Genomic DNA, 20700 nt, shown 5'->3' with positions numbered 1-20700 from the left:
GACCATCCCCCTCTAATCCCGGCAGCATCCTGGTAAATCCTTTGTGCCCCCCCCCCCCTCTCTCCGAAGCCCCCACATCCCTCCTGTTAAAGTGGTGACCAGTGGTGAAGACGAGGGTGACCTCACCTTACCGAGGGACAACATGACCAGTGCACCCTGGGTCGGTCTAAACCAGGGGGACCGGAGGGGGTTAGCAGGGGCAGGTTAACTCAGGGGGATGGAAGATCCTTGGGGGAGGGAGGGGGGGAGGGCCGAATGGCCTCTGTGTTTGACGATGAGCTCCTCCCCCGACCAGGTGATGAAGCAGCAGAAGGTGGAGTTGGAAGGCAGCGACTTGGAGATCTCAGACTATTCCCCCCCTCTGCCCCAGGGCAAGTGGCTTCGCAGACGGACACAAGTCAAAATCCGGGTGAGAAACTCGCACGGGGGGGGGGCAGGTCTAAGGATGGGGGGGGGGGGGCAGGTCTAGAGGATGGGGGGGCAGGTCTAGAGGATGGGGGAGGGGGGGGGCAGGTCTAGAGGATGGGGAGGGGGGCGCAGGTCTAGAGGACGGGGGGGGCAGGTCTAGAGGATGGGGGGGGGTGCAGGTCTAGAGGATGGGGGAGGGGGGGAGCAGGTCTAGAGGATGGGGGAGGGGGGGGGCAGGTCTAGAGGATGGGGGAGGGGGGGGAAGGTCTAGAGGATGGGGGGGGCAGGTCTAGAGGATGGGGGGGCAGGTCTAGAGGATGGGGAGGGGGGGGGCAGGTCTAGAGGATGGGGGGGGCAGGTCTAGAGGATGGGGAGGGGGGGGCAGGTCTAGAGGATGGGGGGGGGCAGGTCTAGAGGATGGGGAGGGGGGGGGCAGGTCTAGAGGATGGGGAGGGGGGGGGCAGGTCTAGAGGATGGGGGAGGCAGGTCTAGAGGATGGGGGAGGGGGGGCAGGTCTAGAGGAAGGGGGGGGGGGGTGCAGGTCTAGAGGATGGGGGAGGGGGGGCAGGTCTAAGGATGGGGGAGGGCGGGGGAAGGTCTAGAGGATGGGGGGGCAGGTCTAGAGGATGGGGGGGCAGGTCTAGAGGATGGGGAGGGGGGGGCAGGTCTAGAGGATGGGGAGGGGGGGGCAGGTCTAGAGGATGGGGGGGGGGGCAGGTCTAGAGGATGGGGGGGCAGGTCTAGAGGATGGGGAGGGGGGGGCAGGTCTGGAGGATGGGGGAGGGGGGGGAAGGTCTAGAGGATGGGGGGGGCAGGTCTAGAGGATGGGGGGGCAGGTCTAGAGGATGGGGAGGGGGGGGCAGGTCTAGAGGATGGGGAGGGGGGGCAGGTCTAGAGGATGGGGGGGGCAGGTCTAGAGGATGGGGGGGCAGGTCTAGAGGATGGGGAGGGGGGGGCAGGTCTAGAGGATGGGGAGGGGGGGGCAGGTCTAGAGGATGGGGGGGGGCAGGTCTAGAGGATGGGGGAGGGGGGGCAGGTCTAGAGGATGGGGGAGGGGGGGGCAGGTCTAGAGGATGGGGGAGGGGGGGGCAGGTCTAGAGGATGGGGGAGGGGGGGAAGGTCTAGAGGATGGGGGAGGGGGGCAGGTCTAGAGGATGGGGGAGGGGGGGGGCAGGTCTAGAGGATGGGGGGGCAGGTCTAGAGGATGGGGGGGGGTGCAGGTCTAGAGGATGGGGGAGGGGGGGGCAGGTCTAGAGGATGGGGGGGGGCAGGTCTAGAGGATGGGGGAGGGGGGGCAGGTCTAGAGGATGGGGGGGGCAGGTCTAGAGGATGGGGAGGGGGGGCAGGTCTAGAGGATGGGGGGGGGGCAGGTCTAGAGGATGGGGAGGGGGGGGGCAGGTCTAGAGGATGGGGGAGGGGGGGCAGGTCTAGAGGATGGGGAGGGGGGGCAGGTCTAGAGGATGGGGGAGGGGGGGCAGGTCTAGAGGATGGGGAGGGGGGGCAGGTCTAGAGGATGGGGGAGGGGGGGGCAGGTCTAGAGGATGGGGGAGGGGGGGGAAGGTCTAGAGGATGGGGGAGGGGCAGGTCTAGAGGATGGGGGGGGGGGGCAGGTCTAGAGGATGGGGGGGGCAGGTCTAGAGGATGGGGGAGGGGGGGGCAGGTCTAGCGGATGGGGGAGGGGGGGGCAGGTCTAGAGGATGGGGAGGGGGGGGGCAGGTCTAGAGGACGGGGGAGGGGGGGCAGGTCTAGAGGATGGGGGAGGGGGGCAGGTCTAGAGGATGGGGAGGGGGGGCAGGTCTAGAGGATGGGGAGGGGGGGGCAGGTCTAGAGGATGGGGAGGGGGGGGCAGGTCTAGAGGATGGGGAGGGGGGGAAGGTCTAGAGGATGGGGGGGGGAAGGTCTAGAGGATGGGGGGGGCAGGTCTAGAGGATGGGGGAGGGGGGGCAGGTCTAGAGGATGGGGAGGGGGGGCAGGTCTAGAGGATGGGGGAGGGGGGGCAGGTCTAGAGGATGGGGAGGGGGGGCAGGTCTAGAGGATGGGGGAGGGGGGGGGCAGGTCTAGAGGATGGGGGAGGGGGGGGAAGGTCTAGAGGATGGGGGAGGGGCAGGTCTAGAGGATGGGGGGGGGGGCAGGTCTAGAGGATGGGGGGGGCAGGTCTAGAGGATGGGGGAGGGGGGGGCAGGTCTAGCGGATGGGGGAGGGGGGGGCAGGTCTAGAGGATGGGGAGGGGGGGGCAGGTCTAGAGGACGGGGGAGGGGGGGCAGGTCTAGAGGATGGGGGAGGGGGGCAGGTCTAGAGGATGGGGAGGGGGGGCAGGTCTAGAGGATGGGGAGGGGGGGGCAGGTCTAGAGGATGGGGAGGGGGGGGCAGGTCTAGAGGATGGGGAGGGGGGGAAGGTCTAGAGGATGGGGGGGGGAAGGTCTAGAGGATGGGGGGGGGCAGGTCTAGAGGATGGGGGAGGGGGGGGCAGGTCTAGAGGATGGGGGAGGGGGGGGCAGGTCTAAGGATGGGGGAGGGGCAGGTCTAAGGATGGGGGAGGGGGGGGCAGGTCTAGAGGATGGGGGGGGCAGGTCTAGAGGATGGGGGGGCAGGTCTAGAGGATGGGGGGGGCAGGTCTAGAGGATGGGGAGGGGGGGAAGGTCTAGAGGATGGGGGGGCAGGTCTAGAGGATGGGGGGGCAGGTCTAGAGGATGGGGGAGGGGGGGGCAGGTCTAGAGGATGGGGAGGGGGGGAAGGTCTAGAGGATGGGGGGGGCAGGTCTAGAGGATGGGGGGGCAGGTCTAGAGGATGGGGAGGGGGGGCAGGTCTAGAGGATGGGGGGGGCAGGTCTAGAGGATGGGGAGGGGGGGGCAGGTCTAGAGGATGGGGGGGGGGCAGGTCTAGAGGATGGGGAGGGGGGGCAGGTCTAGAGGATGGGGGGGGCAGGTCTAGAGGATGGGGAGGGGGGGCAGGTCTAGAGGATGGGGGAGGGGGCCAGGTCTAGAGGATGGGGGAGGGGGGGGCAGGTCTAGAGGATGGGGGTGGCAGGTCTAGAGGATGGGGGGTGCAGGTCTAGAGGATGGGGAGGGGGGGGCAGGTCTAGAGGATGGGGGGGGCAGGTCTAGAGGATGGGGGGGATAGGTCTAGAGGATGGGGAGGGGGGGGCAGGTCTAGAGGATGGGGGGGGCAGGTCTAGAGGATGGGGGGGGCAGGTCTAGAGGATGGGGAGGGGGGGGCAGGTCTAGAGGATGGGGGGGGCAGGTCTAGAGGATGGGGGGGATAGGTCTAGAGGATGGGGGAGGGGGGGGCAGGTCTAGAGGATGGGGGGGGCAGGTCTAGAGGATGGGGGGGGCAGGTCTAGAGGATGGGGAGGGGGGGGCAGGTCTAGAGGATGGGGGGGGCAGGTCTAGAGGATGGGGGGGGCAGGTCTAGAGGATGGGGGGGATAGGTCTAGAGGATGGGGAGGGGGGGAAGGTCTAGAGGATGGGGGGGCAGGTCTAGAGGATGGGGGGGGCAGGTCTAGAGGATGGGGGAGGGGGGGGCAGGTCTAGAGGATGGGGGGGCAGGTCTAAGGATGGGGGGGGCAGGTCTAGAGGATGGGGAGGGGGGGCAGGTCTAGAGGATGGGGGGGGCAGGTCTAGAGGATGTGGGAGGGGGGGGCAGGTCTAGAGGATGGGGGGCAGGCAGGTCTAGAGGATGGGGAGGGGGGGGCAGGTCTAGAGGATGGGGGGGCAGGTCTAGAGGATGGGGGGGGCAGGTCTAGAGGATGGGGAGGGGGGGAAGGTCTAGAGGATGGGGGGGGGCAGGTCTAGAGGATGGGGAGGGGGGGGCAGGTCTAGAGGATGGGGAGGGGGGGAAGGTCTAGAGGATGGGGGAGAGGGGGGCAGGTCTAGAGGATGGGGGAGGGGGGGGCAGGTCTAGAGGATGGGGAGGGGGGGCAGGTCTAGAGGATGGGGGAGGGGGGGGCAGGTCTAGAGGATGGGGAGGGGGGGCAGGTCTAGAGGATGGGGAGGGGGGCAGGTCTAGAGGATGGGGAGGGGGGGCAGGTCTAGAGGATGGGGGGGGGCAGGTCTAGAGGATGGGGGAGGGGGGGGCAGGTCTAGAGGATGGGGGAGGGGGGGCAGGTCTAAGGATGGGGGAGGGGCAGGTCTAGAGGATGGGGAGGGGGGGAAGGTCTAGAGGATGGGGGGGGCAGGTCTAGAGGATGGGGGGGCAGGTCTAGAGGATGGGGGGGCAGGTCTAGAGGATGGGGGGGCAGGTCTAGAGGATGGGGGGGGGGGAAGGTCTAGAGGATGGGGGGGCAGGTCTAGAGGATGGGGGGGGGCAGGTCTAGAGGATGGGGAGGGGGGGGCAGGTCTAAGGATGGGGGTGGCAGGTCTAGAGGATGGGGGAGGGGGGGCAGGTCTAGAGGATGGGGGGGGCAGGTCTAGAGGATGGGGGGGCAGGTCTAGAGGATGGGGGAGGGGTGGGCAGGTCTAAAGGATGGGGAGGGGGGGGGCAGGTCTAGAGGATGGGGAGGGGGGGGGCAGGTCTAGAGGATGGGGAGGGGGGGGCAGGTCTAGAGGAGGGGGGAAGGGGGGGGCAGGTCTAGAGGATGGGGAGGGGGGGCAGGTCTAGAGGATGGGGAGAGGGGGCAGATCTAGAGGATGGGGGGGCAGGTCTAGAGGATGGGGAGGGGGGGGGCAGGTCTAGAGGATGGGGGGGCAGGTCTAGAGGATGGGGAGGGGGGGGCAGGTCTAGAGGATGGGGAGGGGGGGGCAGGTCTAGAGGATGGGGGGGGGCAGGTCTAGAGGATGGGGGGGGGCAGGTCTAGAGGATGGGGGAGGGGGGCAGGTCTAGAGGATGGGGGAGGGGGGGGCAGGTCTAGAGGATGGGGGAGGGGGGGCAGGTCTAGAGGATGGGGAGGGGGGGGCAGGTCTAGAGGATGGGGGGGGCAGGTCTAGAGGATGGGGAGGGGGGCAGGTCTAGAGGATGAGGGGGGCAGGTCTAAGGATGGGGGAGGGGGGGGAAGTCTAGAGGATGGGGGAGGGGGGGCAGGTCTAGAGGATGGGGAGGGGGGGGCAGGTCTAGAGGATGGGGAGGGGGGGCAGGTCTAGAGGATGGGGGAGGGGGGGGCAGGTCTAGAGGATGGGGGGGCAGGTCTAGAGGATGGGGGAGGGGGGGGCAGGTATAGAGGATGGGGAGGGGGGGCAGGTCTAGAGGATGGGGGAGGGGGGGAAGGTCTAGAGGATGGGGGGGCAGGTTTAGAGGATGGGGGGGGGGGGGCAGGTCTAAGGATGGGGGGGGCAGGTCTAGAGGATGGGGGAGGGGGGGCAGGTCTAGAGGATGGGGGAGGGGGGGGCAGGTCTAAGGATGGGGGGGGCAGGTCTAGAGGGTGGGGAAGGGGGGGGCAGGCCTAGAGGATGGGGGAGGGGGGGTGCACCTCGCGGGCAGGCTGCTGGTCAGAGTTCCTGCAGGCAGTTGGAGAGACCACCTTAATCCCTGAGCCCCCACCATTGGGGGTGACATGTGACAGGACGCAGTGGGGGCAAAGGTCCTGACCCCCAGGGTCAGGATGTGTCCGGTCAGCCCTGTCATGGGTCTCTCAGGGTCACAGCCTCAATTCTCCCAGGGATCTCCCAGGGACACGGATCTCCCAGGGACACGGATCACCCAGGGACACGGATCTCCCAGGGACACGGATCTCCCGGGGACACGGATCACCCAGGGACACGGATCACCCAGGGACACGGATCTCCCAGGGACACGGATCTCCCGGGGACACGGATCTCCAGGGACTCCCAGGGACACGGATCTCCCGGGGACACGGATCACCCAGGGACACGGATCACCCAGGGACACGGATCTCCCAGGGACACGGATCTCCCGGGGACACGGATCACCCAGGGACACGGATCTCCCAGGGACACGGATCTCCCAGGGACACGGATCTCCCGGGGACACGGATCTCCCGGGGACACGGATCTCCCGGGGACACGGATCACCCGGGGACACGGATCACCCGGGGACACGGATCACCCAGAGACACGGATCACCCGGGGACACGGATCACCCGGGGACACGGATCTCCCAGGGACACGGATCTCCCAGGGACACGGATCTCCCAGGGACACGGATCACCCAGGTTCACGGATCTCCCAGGGACACGGATCACCCAGGGACAGGGATCTCCCAGGGACACGGATCTCCCAGGGACACGGATCTCCCAGGGTCACGGATCACTCAGGGACACGGATCTCCCAATGACACGGATCACCCAGGGACAGGGATCACCCAGGGACACGGATCTCACAGGGACACGGATCTCACAGGGACACGGATCACCGAGGGACACGGATCTCTCAGGGACACGGATCACCCAGAGACACGGATCACCCAGGGACACGGATCTCCCAGGGACACGGATCTCCCAGGTTCACGGATCTCTCAGGGACACGGATCTCCCAGGGACACGGATCTCCCAGGTTCACGGATCTCTCAGGGACACGGATCACCCAGGGACACGGATCACCCAGGGTCACGGATCACCCAGGGACACGGATCTCCCAATGACACGGATCACCCAGGGACACGGATCTCCCAGGGTCACGGATCTCCCAGGGTCACGGATCTCCCAGGGTCACGGATCTCCCAGGGTCACGGATCACCCAGGGACACGGATCTCCCAATGACACGGATCACCCAGGGACACGGATCTCCCAGGGACACGGATCACCCAGGGTCACGGATCACCCAGGGACACGGATCACCCAGGGACACGGATCACCCAGGGACACGGATCTCTCAGGGACACGGATCACCCAGAGACACGGATCACCCAGGGACACGGATCTCCCAGGGACACGGATCTCCCAGGTTCACGGATCTCCCAGGTTCACGGATCTCCCAGGGTCACGGATCTCCCAGGGTCACGGATCACCCAGTGTCACGGATCACCCAGGGACACGGATCACCCAGGGACACGGATCACCCAGGGACACGGATCACCCAGTGACACGGATCACCCAGAGACACGGATCACCCAGGGACACGGATCTCCCAGGGTCACGGATCTCCCAGAGACACGGATCACCCAGGGTCACGGATCTCCCGGGGACAGGGATCACCCGGGGACACGGATCTCCCGGGGACACGGATCACCCAGGGACACGGATCTCCCAGGGACACGGATCACCCAGGGACACGGATCACCCAGGGACACGGATCACCGTGGGACAGGGATCACCCAGGGACACGGATCACCCGGGGACACGGATCTCCCAGGGACACGGATCTCCCAGGGACACGGATCTCCCAGGGACAGGGATCACCCAGAGACACGGATCACCCAGGGACACGGATCTCCCAGGGACACGGATCTCCCAGGGACACGGATCTCACAGGGACACGGATCTCACAGGGACACGGATCACCCAGGGTCACGGATCACCCAGGGACACGGATCACCCAGGGACACGGATCACCCAGGGACACGGATCTCTCAGGGACACGGATCACCCAGAGACACGGATCTCCCAGGGACACGGATCTCCCAGGGACACGGATCTCCCAGGTTCACGGATCACCCAGGGACACGGATCACCCAGGGACACGGATCACCCAGGGACAGGGATCTCCCAGGGTCACGGATCTCCCAGGGTCACGGATCTCTCAGGGACACGGATCACCCAGAGACACGGATCACCCAGGGACACGGATCACCCAGAGACACGGATCACCCAGAGACACGGATCTCCCAGGGACACGGATCTCACAGGGACACGGATCACCCAGGGTCACGGATCACCCAGGGACACGGATCACCCAGGGACACGGATCACCCAGGGTCACGGATCACCCAGGGACACGGATCACCCAGGGACACGGATCACCCGGGGACACGGATCACCCAGGGACACGGATCACCCAGGGACAGGGATCACCCAGGGACACGGATCTCCCAGGGACACGGATCTCACAGGGACACGGATCACCCAGGGTCACGGATCACCCAGGGACACGGATCACCCAGGGACACGGATCACCCAGGGACACGGATCTCACAGGGACACGGATCACCCAGGGTCACGGATCACCCAGGGACACGGATCACCCAGGGACACGGATCACCCAGGGACACGGATCTCCCAGGGACACGGATCTCCCAGGGACACGGATCTCCCAGGGACACGGATCACCCAGGGACACGGATCACCCAGGGACAGGGATCTCCCAGGGACACGGATCTCCCAGGGACACGGATCTCCCAGGGACACGGATCACCCAGGGACAGGGATCACCCAGGGACAGGGATCACCCAGGGTTGGGATTATGGAGAGTGGGAGTGAACGGGAATGGGTTGGGATTGGGGAAAGTGGGAGTGAAACGGAGTGTTTTGGGATTGGGGAGTGTGGGAGTCAACAGGAATGGGTTGGGATTGGGGAGAGTGGGAGTCAACGGGAATGGATTGGGATTGGGGAGAGTGGGAGTGAATGGGAATGTGTTGGGATTGGGGAGCGTGGGAAGTGAACGGGAATGGGTTGGGATTGGGGAAAGTGGGAGTGAACGGGAATGTGTTAGGATTGTGGAGAGTGAGAGTGTACGGGAATGGGTTGGAATTGTGGAGAGTGGGAGTGAACGGGAATGGGTTGGGATTGTGGAGTGTGGGAATGAACAGGAATGTGTTGGGATTGGGGTGAGTGGGAATGAACGGGAATGTGTTGGGATTGGGGAGACGGGAATGAACGGGAAAGTGTTGGGATTGCGGAGAGTGGGAATGAACGGGAATGTGTTGGGATTGGGGAAAGTGGGAGTGAACGGGAATGTGTCGGGATTGGGGAGAGTGGGAATGAACATGTTTTTTTGGGGATTGGGGAGAGTGGGAATGAACGGGAATATGTTGGGATTGGGGAGAGTGGGAATGAATGGGAATGTGTTGGGATTGGGGAGAGTGGGAAAAAATGGGAATGTGTTGGGATTGGGGAGAGTGGGAGTGAACGGGAATATGTTGGGATTGGGGAGAGTGGGAAAGAACGGGAATAGGTTGGTATTGGGGAGAGTGGGAATGAACAGAAATGTGTTAGGATTGGGGAAAGTGGGAGTGAATGGGAATGTGTTGGGATTGGGGAGAGTGGGAATGAAAGGAAATGTGTTGGGATTGGGGAGACGGGAATCAACGGGAAAGTGTTGGGATTGCGGAGAGTGGGAATGAACGGGAATGTGTTGGGATTTGGGAAAGTGGGAGTGAACGGAAATGTGTTAGGAATGGGGAAAGTGGGAGTGAATGGGAATGTGTTGGGATTGGGGAGAGTGGGAATGAACGGAAATGTGTTGGGATTAGGGAGACGGGAATCAACGGGAAAGTGTTGGGATTGCGGAGAGTGGAAATGAATGGGAATGTGTTGGGATTGGGGAAAGTGGGAGTGAACGGGAATGTGTTGGGATTGGGGAGAGTGGGAATGAATGGGAATGGGTTGGGATTGGGGAGAGTGGGAATGAACGGAAATGTGTTGGGATTGGGGAGAGTGGGAGTGAACGGGAATGTGTTGGGATTGGGGAGAGTGGGAATGAATGGGAATGGGTTGGATTGGGGAAAGTGGGAGCGAACGGGAATGTGTTGGGATTGGGGAGAGTGGGAATGAATGGGAATGGGTTGGGATTGGGGAGAGTGGGAATGAACGGGAATGTGTTGGGATTGGGGAGATTGGGAGTGAACGGGAATGTGTTGGGATTGGGGAGTGTGGGAATGAACGGGAATGTGTTGGGATTGGGGAGAGTGAGGGTGAACGGGAATGTGATGGGATTGGGGAGAGTGAGAATGAACGGGAATGTGTTGGGATTGCGGAGAGTGGGAGTGAACGGAAATGTGTTGGGATTGGGGAGAGTGGGAATGAATGGGATGTGTTGGGATTGGGGAGAGTGGGAGTGAACGGGAATGTGTTGGGATTGGGGAGAGTGGGAATGAATGGGAAAGTGTTGGGATTGGGGAAAGTGGGAGTGAACGGGAATGTGTTGGGATTGGGGAGAGTGGGAATGAATGGGAAAGTGTTGGGATTGGGGAAAGTGGGAGTGAACGGGAATGTGTTGGGATTGGGGAGAGTGGGGGTGAACGGGAATGTGTTGGGATTGGGGAGAGTGGAAAAAATGGGAATGTGTTGGGATTGGGGAGAGTGGGAGTGAACGGGAATATGTTGGGATTGGGGAGAGTGGAAAAAATGGGAATATGTTGGGATTGGGGAGAGTGGGAATGAACGGGAATGCGTTGGGATTGTGGAGAGTGGGAGTGAACGGGAATGTGTTGGGATTGGGGAGAGTGGAAAAAATGGGAATATGTTGGGATTGGGGAGAGTGGGAATGAACGGGAATGCGTTGGGATTGCGGAGAGTGGGAGTGAACGGAAATATGTTGGGATTGGGGAGTGTGGGAGTGAACAGGAATGTGTGGGATTGGGGAGAGTGGGAATGAACGGGAATAGGTTGGGATTGGGGAGAGTGGGAATGAACGGAAATGTGTTAGGATTGGGGAAAGTGGGAGTGAATGGGAATGTGTTGGGATTGGGAAGAGTGGGAATGAACGGAAATGTGTTGGGATTGGGGAGACGGGAATCAACGGGAAAGTGTTGGGATTGCGGAGAGTGGGAATGAACGGGAATGTGTTGGGATTTGGGAAAGTGGGAGTGAACGGAAATGTGTTAGGATTGGGGAAAGTGGGAGTGAATGGGAATGTGTTGGGATTGGGGAGAGTGGGAATGAACGGAAATGTGTTGGGATTGGGGAGACGGGAATCAACGGGAAAGTGTTGGGATTGCGGAGAGTGGGAATGAACAGGAAAGTGTTGGGATTGGGGAGTGTGGGAGTGAACGGGAATGTATTGGGATTGGGGAGAATGGGAGTGAACGTGAATGTGTTGGGATTGGGGAGTGAAGGAGTGAACGTGAATGTGTTGGGATTTGGGAGAGTGGGAATGAACAGGAAAGTGTTGGGTTTGGGGAGAGTGGGAATGAATGGGAATGTGTTGGGATTGTGGAGAGTGGGAGTGAACGGAAATGTGTTGGGCTTGGGGAGAGTGGGAAAAAATGGGAATGTGTTGGGATTGGGGAGAGTGGGAGTGAACAGGAATGTGTTGGGATTGGGGATAGTGGGAATGAACGGGAAAGTGTTGGGATTGGGGAGAGTGGGAATGAACGGGAATGTGTTGGGATTGGGGAGATTGGGAGTGAACGGGAATGTGTTGGGATTGGGGAGTGTGGGAATGAACGGGAATGTGTTGGGATTGGGGAGAGTGAGGGTGAACGGGAATGTGATGGGATTGGGGAGAGTGAGAATGAACGGGAATGTGTTGGGATTGCGGAGAGTGGGAGTGAACGGAAATGTGTTGGGATTGGGGAGAGTGGGAATGAACAGGAATGTGTTGGGATTGCGGAGATTGGGAGTGAACGGGAATGTGTTGGGATTGGGGAGTGTGGAAGTGAACAGGAATGTGTGGGATTGGGGAGAGTGGGAATGAACGGGAATGGGTTGGGATTGGGGAGAGTGGGAATGAACGGAAATGTGTTGGGATTGGGGAAAGTGGGAGTGAACGGGAAGGTGTTGGGATTGGGGAGAGTGGGAGTGAACGGGAATGTGTTGGGATTGGGGAGAGTGGGAATGAATGGGAATGGGTTGGATTGGGGAAAGTGGGAGCGAACGGGAATGTGTTGGGATTGGGGAGAGTGGGAATGAATGGGAATGGGTTGGGATTGGGGAGAGTGGGAATGAACGGGAATGTGTAGGGATTGGGGAGATTGAGAGTGAACGGGAATGTGTTGGGATTGGGGAGTGTGGGAATGAACGGGAATGTGTTGGGATTGGGGAGAGTGAGGGTGAACGGGAATGTGATGGAATTGGGGAGAGTGAGAATGAATGGGAATGTGTTGGGATTGCGGAGAGTGGGAATGAACGGCAATGTGTTGGGATTGGGGAGATTGGGAGTGAACGGGAATGTGTTGGGATTGGGGAGTGTGGGAATGAACGGGAATGTGTTGGGATTGGGGAGTGTGGGAATGAACGGGAATGTGTTTAGATTGGGGAGAGTGGGAGTGAACGGGAATGTGTTGGGATTGGGGAGAGTGGGAATGAACGGGAATGTGTTGGGATTGCGGAGAGTGGGAGTGAACGGAAATGTGTTGGGATTGGGGAGTGTGGGAATGAACGGGAATGTGTTGGGATTGGGGAGAGTGGGAATGAACGGGAATGTGTTGGGATTGCGGAGAGTGGAGTGAACGGAAATGTGTTGGGATTGGGGAGTCTGGGAATGAACAGGAAAGTGTTGGGATTGGGGAGAGTGGGAATGAATGGGAATGTGTTGGTATTGGGGAGAGTGGGAATGAACAGGAAAGTGTTGGGATTGGGGAGAGTGGGAATGAATGGGAATGTGTTGGGATTGTGGGGAGTGGGAGTGAACGGGAATGTGATGGGATTGGGGAGAGTGGGAATGAATGGGATGTGTTGGGATTGGGGAGAGTGGGAGTGAACGGGAATGTGTTGGGATTGGGGAGAGTGGGAATGAATGGGAATGTGTTGGGATTGAGGGGAGTGGGAATGAACAGGAAAGTGTTGGGATTGGGGAGAGTGGGAATGAATGGGAATGTGTTGGTATTGGGGAGAGTGGGAGTGAACGGGAATGTGATGGGATTGGGGAGAGTGGGAATGAATGGGAATGTGTTGGTATTGGGGAGAGTGGGAGTGAACGGGAATGTGATGGGATTGGGGAGAGTGGGAACGAATGGGATGTGTTGGGATTGGGGAGAGTGGGAGTGAACGGGAATGTGTTGGGATTGGGGAGTGTGGGAGTGAACGGGAATGTGTTGGGATTGGGGAGAGTGGGAATGAACGGGAATGTGTTGGGATTGGGGAGAGTGGGAATGAACGGAATGGGTTGGGATTGGGGAGAGTGGGGGTGAACGGGAATGGGTTGGGATTGGGGAGTGTGGGAGTGAACGGGAATGTGTTAGGATTGGGGAGAGTGGGTGTGAACGGGAATGTGTTGGGATTGGGGAGAGTGGGGGTGAACGGGAATGTGTTGGGATTGGGGAGAGTGGGGGTGAACGGGAATGTGATGGGATTGGGGAGAGTGGGAGTGAACGGGAATGTGTTGGGATTGGGGAGTGTGGGAGTGAACGGGAAAGTGTTGGGATTGGGGAGAGTGGGAATGAACGGGAATGTGTTGGGAATGGGGAGAGTGGGAGTGAACGGGAATGGGTTGGGATTGGGGAGAGTGGGGAATGAACGGGGATGTGTGGGATTGGGGAGAGTGGGAGTGAATGGGAATGTGTGGGATTGGGGAGAGTGGGAGTGAATGGGAATGTGCTGGGATTGGGGAGTGTGGGGGTGAACGGGAATGTGCTGGGATTGGGGCGAGTGGGGGTGAACGGGGATGTGCTGGGATTGGGGAGTGTGGGGGTGAACGGGGATGTGCTGGGATTGGGGAGTGTGGGGGTGAACGGGGATGTGCTGGGATTGGGGAGTGTGGGGATGAACGGGGATGTGTTGGGATTGGGGAGTGTGGGGGTGAACGGGGATGTGCTGGGATTGGGGAGTGTGGGGGTGAACGGGGATGTGCTGGGATTGGGGAGTGTGGGGGTGAACGGGGATGTGCTGGGATTGGGGAGTGTGGGGGTGAACGGGGATGTGTTGGGATTGGGGCGAGTGGGGGTGAACGGGGATGTGCTGGGATTGGGGAGAGTGGGGGTGAACGGGGATGTGCTGGGATTGGGGAGTGTGGGAGTGAACGGGGATGTGCTGGGATTGGGGAGTGTGGGGGTGAACGGGGATGTGTTGGGATTGGGGAGTGTGGGAGTGAACGGGGATGTGCTGGGATTGGGGAGTGTGGGGGTGAACGGGGATGTGCTGGGATTGGGGAGTGTGGGGGTGAACGGGGATGTGCTGGGATTGGGGAGTGTGGGGGTGAACGGGGATGTGCTGGGATTGGGGAGTGTGGGGATGAACGGGGATGTGTTGGGATTGGGGAGTGTGGGGGTGAACGGGGATGTGCTGGGATTGGGGAGTGTGGGGGTGAACGGGGATGTGCTGGGATTGGGGAGTGTGGGGGTGAACGGGGATGTGCTGGGATTGGGGAGTGTGGGGGTGAACGGGGATGTGTTGGGATTGGGGCGAGTGGGGGTGAACGGGGATGTGCTGGGATTGGGGAGAGTGGGGGTGAACGGGGATGTGCTGGGATTGGGGAGTGTGGGAGTGAACGGGGATGTGCTGGGATTGGGGAGTGTGGGGGTGAACGGGGATGTGTTGGGATTGGGGAGTGTGGGAGTGAACGGGGATGTGCTGGGATTGGGGAGTGTGGGGGTGAACGGGGATGTGCTGGGATTGGGGAGTGTGGGGGTGAACGGGGATGTGCTGGGATTGGGGAGTGTGGGGGTGAACGGGGATGTGCTGGGATTGGGGAGTGTGGGGGTGAACGGGGATGTGCTGGGATTGGGGAGAGTGGGGGTGAACGGGGATTGGGGAGTGTGGGGGTGAACGGGGATGTGCTGGGATTGGGGAGTGTGGGGGTGAACGGGGATGTGCTGGGATTGGGGACTGTGGGGGTGAACGGGGATGTGCTGGGATTGGGGATTCTGGGGATGAACGGGGATGTGCTGGGATTGGGGAGTGTGGGGGTGAACGGGGATGTGTTGGGATTGTGGGGAGTGGGAGTGAACGGGAATGTGATGGGATTGGGGAGAGTGGGAATGAATGGGATGTGTTGGGATTGGGGAGAGTGGGAGTGAACGGGAATGTGTTGGGATTGGGGAGAGTGGGAATGAATGGGATGTGTTGGGATTGGGGAGAGTGGGAGTGAACGGGAATGTGTTGGGATTGGGGAGTGTGGGAGTGAACGGGAATGTGTTGGGATTGGGGAGAGTGGGAATGAACGGGAATGTGTTGGGATTGGGGAGAGTGGGAATGAACGGAATGGGTTGGGATTGGGGAGAGTGGGTGTGAACGGGGATGTGCTGGGTTTGGGGAGTGTGGGGGTGAATGGGGATGTGCTGGGATTGGGGAGTGTGGGGGTGAACGGGGATGTGTTGGGATTGGGGAGTGTGGGGGTGAACGGGGATGTGCTGGGATTGGGGAGAGTGGGGGTGAACGGGGATGTGCTGGGATTGGGGAGTGTGGGGAGTGAACGGGGATGTGCTGGGATTGGGGAGAGTGGGGGTGAACGGGGATGTGCTGGGATTGGGGAGAGTGGGGGTGAACGGGGATGTGCTGGGATTGGGGAGTGTGGGGGTGAACGGGGATGTGTTGGGATTGGGGAGAGTGGGGATGAACGGGGATGTGCTGGGATTGGGGAGTGTGGGGGTGAACGGGGATGTGTTGGGATTGGGGAGTGTGGGGGTGAACGGGGATGTGTTGGGATTGGGGAGTGTGGGGGTGAACGGGGATGTGTTGGGATTGGGGAGTGTGGGGGTGAACGGGGATGTGCTGGGATTGGGGAGTGTGGGGGTGAACGGGGATGTGTTGGGATTGGGGAGTGTGGGGGTGAACGGGGATGTGCTGGGATTGGGGAGTGTGGGAGTGAACGGGGATGTGCTGGGATTGGGGAGTGTGGGGGTGAACGGGAAAGTGTTGGGATTGGGGAGTGTGGGGAGTGAACGGGGATGTGCTGGGATTGGGGAGTGTGGGGGTGAACGGGGATGTGCTGGGATTGTGGATTGTGGGGATGAACGGGGATGTGCTGGGATTGGGGAGTGTGGGGGTGAACGGGGATGTGTTGGGATTGGGGAGTGTGGGGGTGAACGGGGATGTGCTGGGATTGGGGAGTGTGGGGGTGAACGGGGATGTGCTGGAATTGGGGAGTGTGGGGGTGAACGGGGATGTGTTGGGATTGGGGAGTGTGGGGGTGAATGGGGATGTGCTGGGATTGGGGAGTGTGGGGATGAACGGGGATGTGCTGGGATTGGGGAGTGTGGGAGTGAACGGGGATTTGCTGGGATTGGGGAGTGTGGGAGTGAACGGGGATGTGTTGGGATTGGGGAGTGTGGGGGTGAACGGGGATGTGCTGGGATTGGGGAGTGTGGGGAATGAACGGAAATGTTTTGGGATCGGGGAGAGTGGGGAGTGAATGGGAATGTGTGGGATCGGGGAGAGTGGGGATGAACGGGGATGTGCTGGGATTGGGGAGTGTGGGGGTGAACGGGGATGTGCTGGGATTGGGGAGTGTGGGGGTGAACGGGGATGTGCTGGGATTGGGGAGAGTGGGGGTGAACGGGGATGTGCTGGGATTGGGGAGTGTGGGGGTGAACGGGGATGTGCTGGGATTGGGGAGAGTGGGGATGAACGGGGATGTGCTGGGATTGGGGAGTGTGGGGGTGAACGGGGATGTGTTGGGATTGGGGAGTGTGGGGAGTGAACGGGGATGTGCTGGGATTGGGGAGTGTGGGGGTGAACGGGGATGTGCTGGGATTGGGGAGTGTGGGGAGTGAACGGGGATGTGCTGGGATTGGGGAGAGTGGGGGTGAACGGGGATGTGCTGGGATTGGGGAGTGTGGGGGTGAACGGGGATGTGCTGGGATTGGGGAGTGTGGGGGTGAACGGGGATGTGCTGGGATTGGGGAGTGTGGGAGTGAACGGGAAAGTGTTGGGATTGGGGAGAGTGGGAATGAACGGGAATGTGTTGGGATTGGGGAGAGTGGGAGTGAACGGGAATGGGTTGGGATTGGGGAGAGTGGGAGTGAACGGGAATGTGTTGGGATTGGGGAGAGTGGGGAGTGAAAGGGAATGTGTTGGGATTGGGGAGTGTGGGGATGAACGGGGATGTGCTGGGATTGGGGAGAGTGGGGATGAACGGGGATGTGCTGGGATTGGGGAGTGTGGGGGCGAACGGGGATGTGTTGGGATTGGGGAGTGTGGGGGTGAACGGGGATGTGTTGGGATTGGGGAGTGTGGGGGTGAACGGGGATGTGTTGGGATTGGGGAGTGTGGGAGTGAACGGGGATGTGCTGGGATTGGTGAGTGTGGGAGTGAACGGGGATGTGCTGGGATTGGGGAGTGTGGGAGTGAACGTGGATGTGCTGGGATTGGGGAGTGTGGGGGTGAACGGGGATGTGTTGGGATTGGGGAGTGTGGGGGTGAACGGGGATGTGTTGGGATTGGGGAGTGTGGGGGTGAACGGGGATGTGTTGGGATTGGGGAGTGTGGGGGTGAACGGGGATTTGCTGGGATTGGGGAGTGTGGGGGTGAACGGGGATGTGCTGGGATTGGGGAGTGTGGGGGTGAACGGGGATGTGCTGGGATTGGGGAGTGTGGGGGTGAACGGGGATGTGTTGGGATTGGGGAGTGTGGGGGTGAACGGGGATGTGTTGGGATTGGGGAGTGTGGGGATGAACGGGGATGTGCTGGGATTGGGGAGTGTGGGGGTGAACGGGGATGTGTTGGGATTGGGGAGTGTGGGGGTGAACGGGGATGTGTTGGGATTGGGGAGTGTGGGGGTGAACGGGGATGTGCTGGGATTGGGGAGTGTGGGGGTGAACGGGGATGTGCTGGGATTGGGGAGTGTGGGGGTGAACGGGGATGTGCTGGGATTGGGGAGTGTGGGAGTGAACGGGGATGTGCTGGGATTGGGGAGAGTGGGGGTGAACGGGGATCTGCTGGGATTGGGGAGTGTGGGAGTGAACGGGGATGTGCTGGGATTGGGGAGTGTGGGGAGTGAACGGGGATGTGCTGGGATTGGGGAGTGTGGGGGTGAACGGGGATGTGCTGGGATTGGGGAGTGTGGGGGTGAACGGGGATGTGCTGGGATTGGGGAGTGTGGGGGTGAACGGGGATGTGCTGGGATTGGGGAGTGTGGGGGTGAACGGGGATGTGCTGGGATTGGGGAGTGTGGGGGTGAACGGGGATGTGTTGGGATTGGGGAGTGTGGGAGTGAACGGGGATGTGCTGGGATTGGGGAGTGTGGGGGTGAACGGGGATGTGCTGGGATTGGGGAGTGTGGGGGTGAACGGGGATGTGCTGGGATTGGGGAGTGTGGGGGTGAACGGGGATGTGTTGGGATTGGGGAGTGTGGGAGTGAACGGGGATGTGCTGGGATTGGGGAGAGTGGGGGTGAACGGGGATGTGCTGGGATTGGGGAGAGTGGGGGTGAACGGGGATGTGCTGGGATTGGGGAGTGTGGGGGTGAACGGGGATGTGCTGGGATTGGGGAGTGTGGGAGTGAACGGGGATGTGCTGGGATTGGGGAGTGTGGGGGTGAACGGGGATGTGCTGGGATTGGGGAGAGTGGGGGTGAACGGGGATGTGCTGGGATTGGGGAGTGTGGGGGTGAACGGGGATGTGCTGGGATTGGGGAGTGTGGGGGTGAACGGGGATGTGCTGGGATTGGGGAGTGTGGGGGTGAACGGGGATGTGCTGGGATTGGGGAGAGTGGGGGTGAACGGGGATGTGCTGGGATTGGGGAGAGTGGGGGTGAACGGGGATGTGCTGGGATTGGGGAGTGTGGGGGTGAACGGGGATGTGCTGGGATTGGGGAGTGTGGGAGTGAACGGGGATGTGCTGGGATTGGGGAGTGTGGGGAGTGAACGGGGATGTGCTGGGATTGGGGAGTGTGGGGAGTGAACGGGGATGTGCTGGGATTGGGGAGTGTGGGGGTGAACGGGGATGTGCTGGGATTGGGGAGTGTGGGGGTGAACGGGGATGTGCTGGGATTGGGGAGTGTGGGGGTGAACGGGGATGTGCTGGGATTGGGGAGTGTGGGGGTGAACGGGGATGTGCTGGGATTGGGGAGAGTGGGGGTGAACGGGGATGTGCTGGGATTGGGGAGTGTGGGGGTGAACGGGGATGTGCTGGGATTGGGGAGTGTGGGGGTGAACGGGGATGTGCTGGGATTGGGGAGTGTGGGGGTGAACGGGGATGTGCTGGGATTGGGGAGTGTGGGGGTGAATGGGGATGTGCTGGGATTGGGGAGTGTGGGGGTGAACGGGGATGTGCTGGGATTGGGGAGTGTGGGGATGAACGGGGATGTGCTGGGATTGGGGAGTGTGGGGGTGAACGGGGATGTGCTGGGATTGGGGAGAGTGGGGGTGAATGGGGATGTGCTGGGATTGGGGAGTGTGGGGGTGAACGGGGATGTGCTGGGATTGGGGAGTGTGGGGGTGAACGGGGATGTGCTGGGATTGGGGAGTGTGGGAGTGAACGGGGATGTGCTGGGATTGGGGAGTGTGGGGGTGAACGGGGATGTGCTGGGATTGGGGAGTGTGGGGGTGAACGGGGATGTGCTGGGATTGGGGAGTGTGGGGGTGAACGGGGATGTGCTGGGATTGGGGAGTGTGGGGGTGAACGGGGATGTGCTGGGATTGGGGAGTGTGGGAGTGAACGGGGATGTGCTGGGATTGGGGAGTGTGGGGGTGAACGGGGATTTGCTGGGATTGGGGAGTGTGGGGGTGAACGGGGATGTGCTGGGATTGGGGAGTGTGGGGGTGAACGGGGATGTGCTGGGATTGGGGAGTGTGGGGAGTGAACGGGGATGTGCTGGGATTGGGGAGTGTGGGTAATGAGGTTTCCTGTTATCTTTGTGACCTACAGAATGTCGCAGCCAATCACCGAGCCTGTGATCTGGTGGTGTCTGTCGGTGCCCCCCAGGTATTGGTCGGGAGATTTGCCTACGGGCCCCTGGATGTGGTCACCCTGACCGGAGAGCAGGTAGGGCAGGACCCCTCCTCGCACACCCAGACACACACCCAGACACACACCCAGACACACACCCAGACACTCACTCACACACCCAGACACACACCCAGACACACACCCAGACACACTCACACACCCAGACACACACTCACTCACACACCCAGACACACACCCAGACACACTCACACACCCAGACACACACCCAGACACACACTCACTCACACACCCAGACACACACCCAGACACACACTCAGACACACACCCAGACACACACCCAGACACACACCCAGACACACACTCACTCACACACCCAGACACACACCCAGACACACACTCACTCACACACCCAGACACACACCCAGACACACACTCACTCACACACCCAGACACACACACACACACACTCACACACCCAGACACACACCCAGACACACACTCACTCACACACCCAGACACACACTCACTCACACACCCAGACACACACTCACACACCCAGACACACTCACACTCACACACACTCACTCACACACCCAGACACACACTCACACACCCAGACACACTCACACACCCAGACACACACACACACCCAGACACACACCCAGACACACACTCACACACCCAGACACACACCCAGACACACACCCAGACTCCCACCCAGACACACACCCAGACACAC

General features: G+C 61.4%; 1 protein-coding gene across 1 annotated transcript in view; it reads left to right on the top strand.

Annotated features, from left to right (window-relative positions):
- Positions 1–274: 274 nt before the first annotated feature.
- The window catches only part of LOC140474606 (membrane-associated phosphatidylinositol transfer protein 1-like), a gene marked incomplete at its 3' end in the record, with an annotated part of 32078 nt that continues 11652 nt past the window's right edge, over positions 275–20700 (top strand). Inside the window, exons 1-2 of the mRNA XM_072567718.1 lie at positions 275–409; positions 19920–20036. Coding sequence (XP_072423819.1) covers positions 275–409; positions 19920–20036 — 252 coding nt within the window. The remainder of the gene's footprint in view (positions 410–19919; positions 20037–20700) is intronic.

The sequence above is a fragment of the Chiloscyllium punctatum genome, unplaced genomic scaffold (assembly GCF_047496795.1).
Source record: "Chiloscyllium punctatum isolate Juve2018m unplaced genomic scaffold, sChiPun1.3 scaffold_1100, whole genome shotgun sequence".
NCBI lineage: Eukaryota > Metazoa > Chordata > Chondrichthyes > Orectolobiformes > Hemiscylliidae > Chiloscyllium > Chiloscyllium punctatum.
The sequence above is the reverse complement of the archived record's forward strand: the minus strand, read 5'-3'. Positions and strand labels throughout refer to the sequence as shown.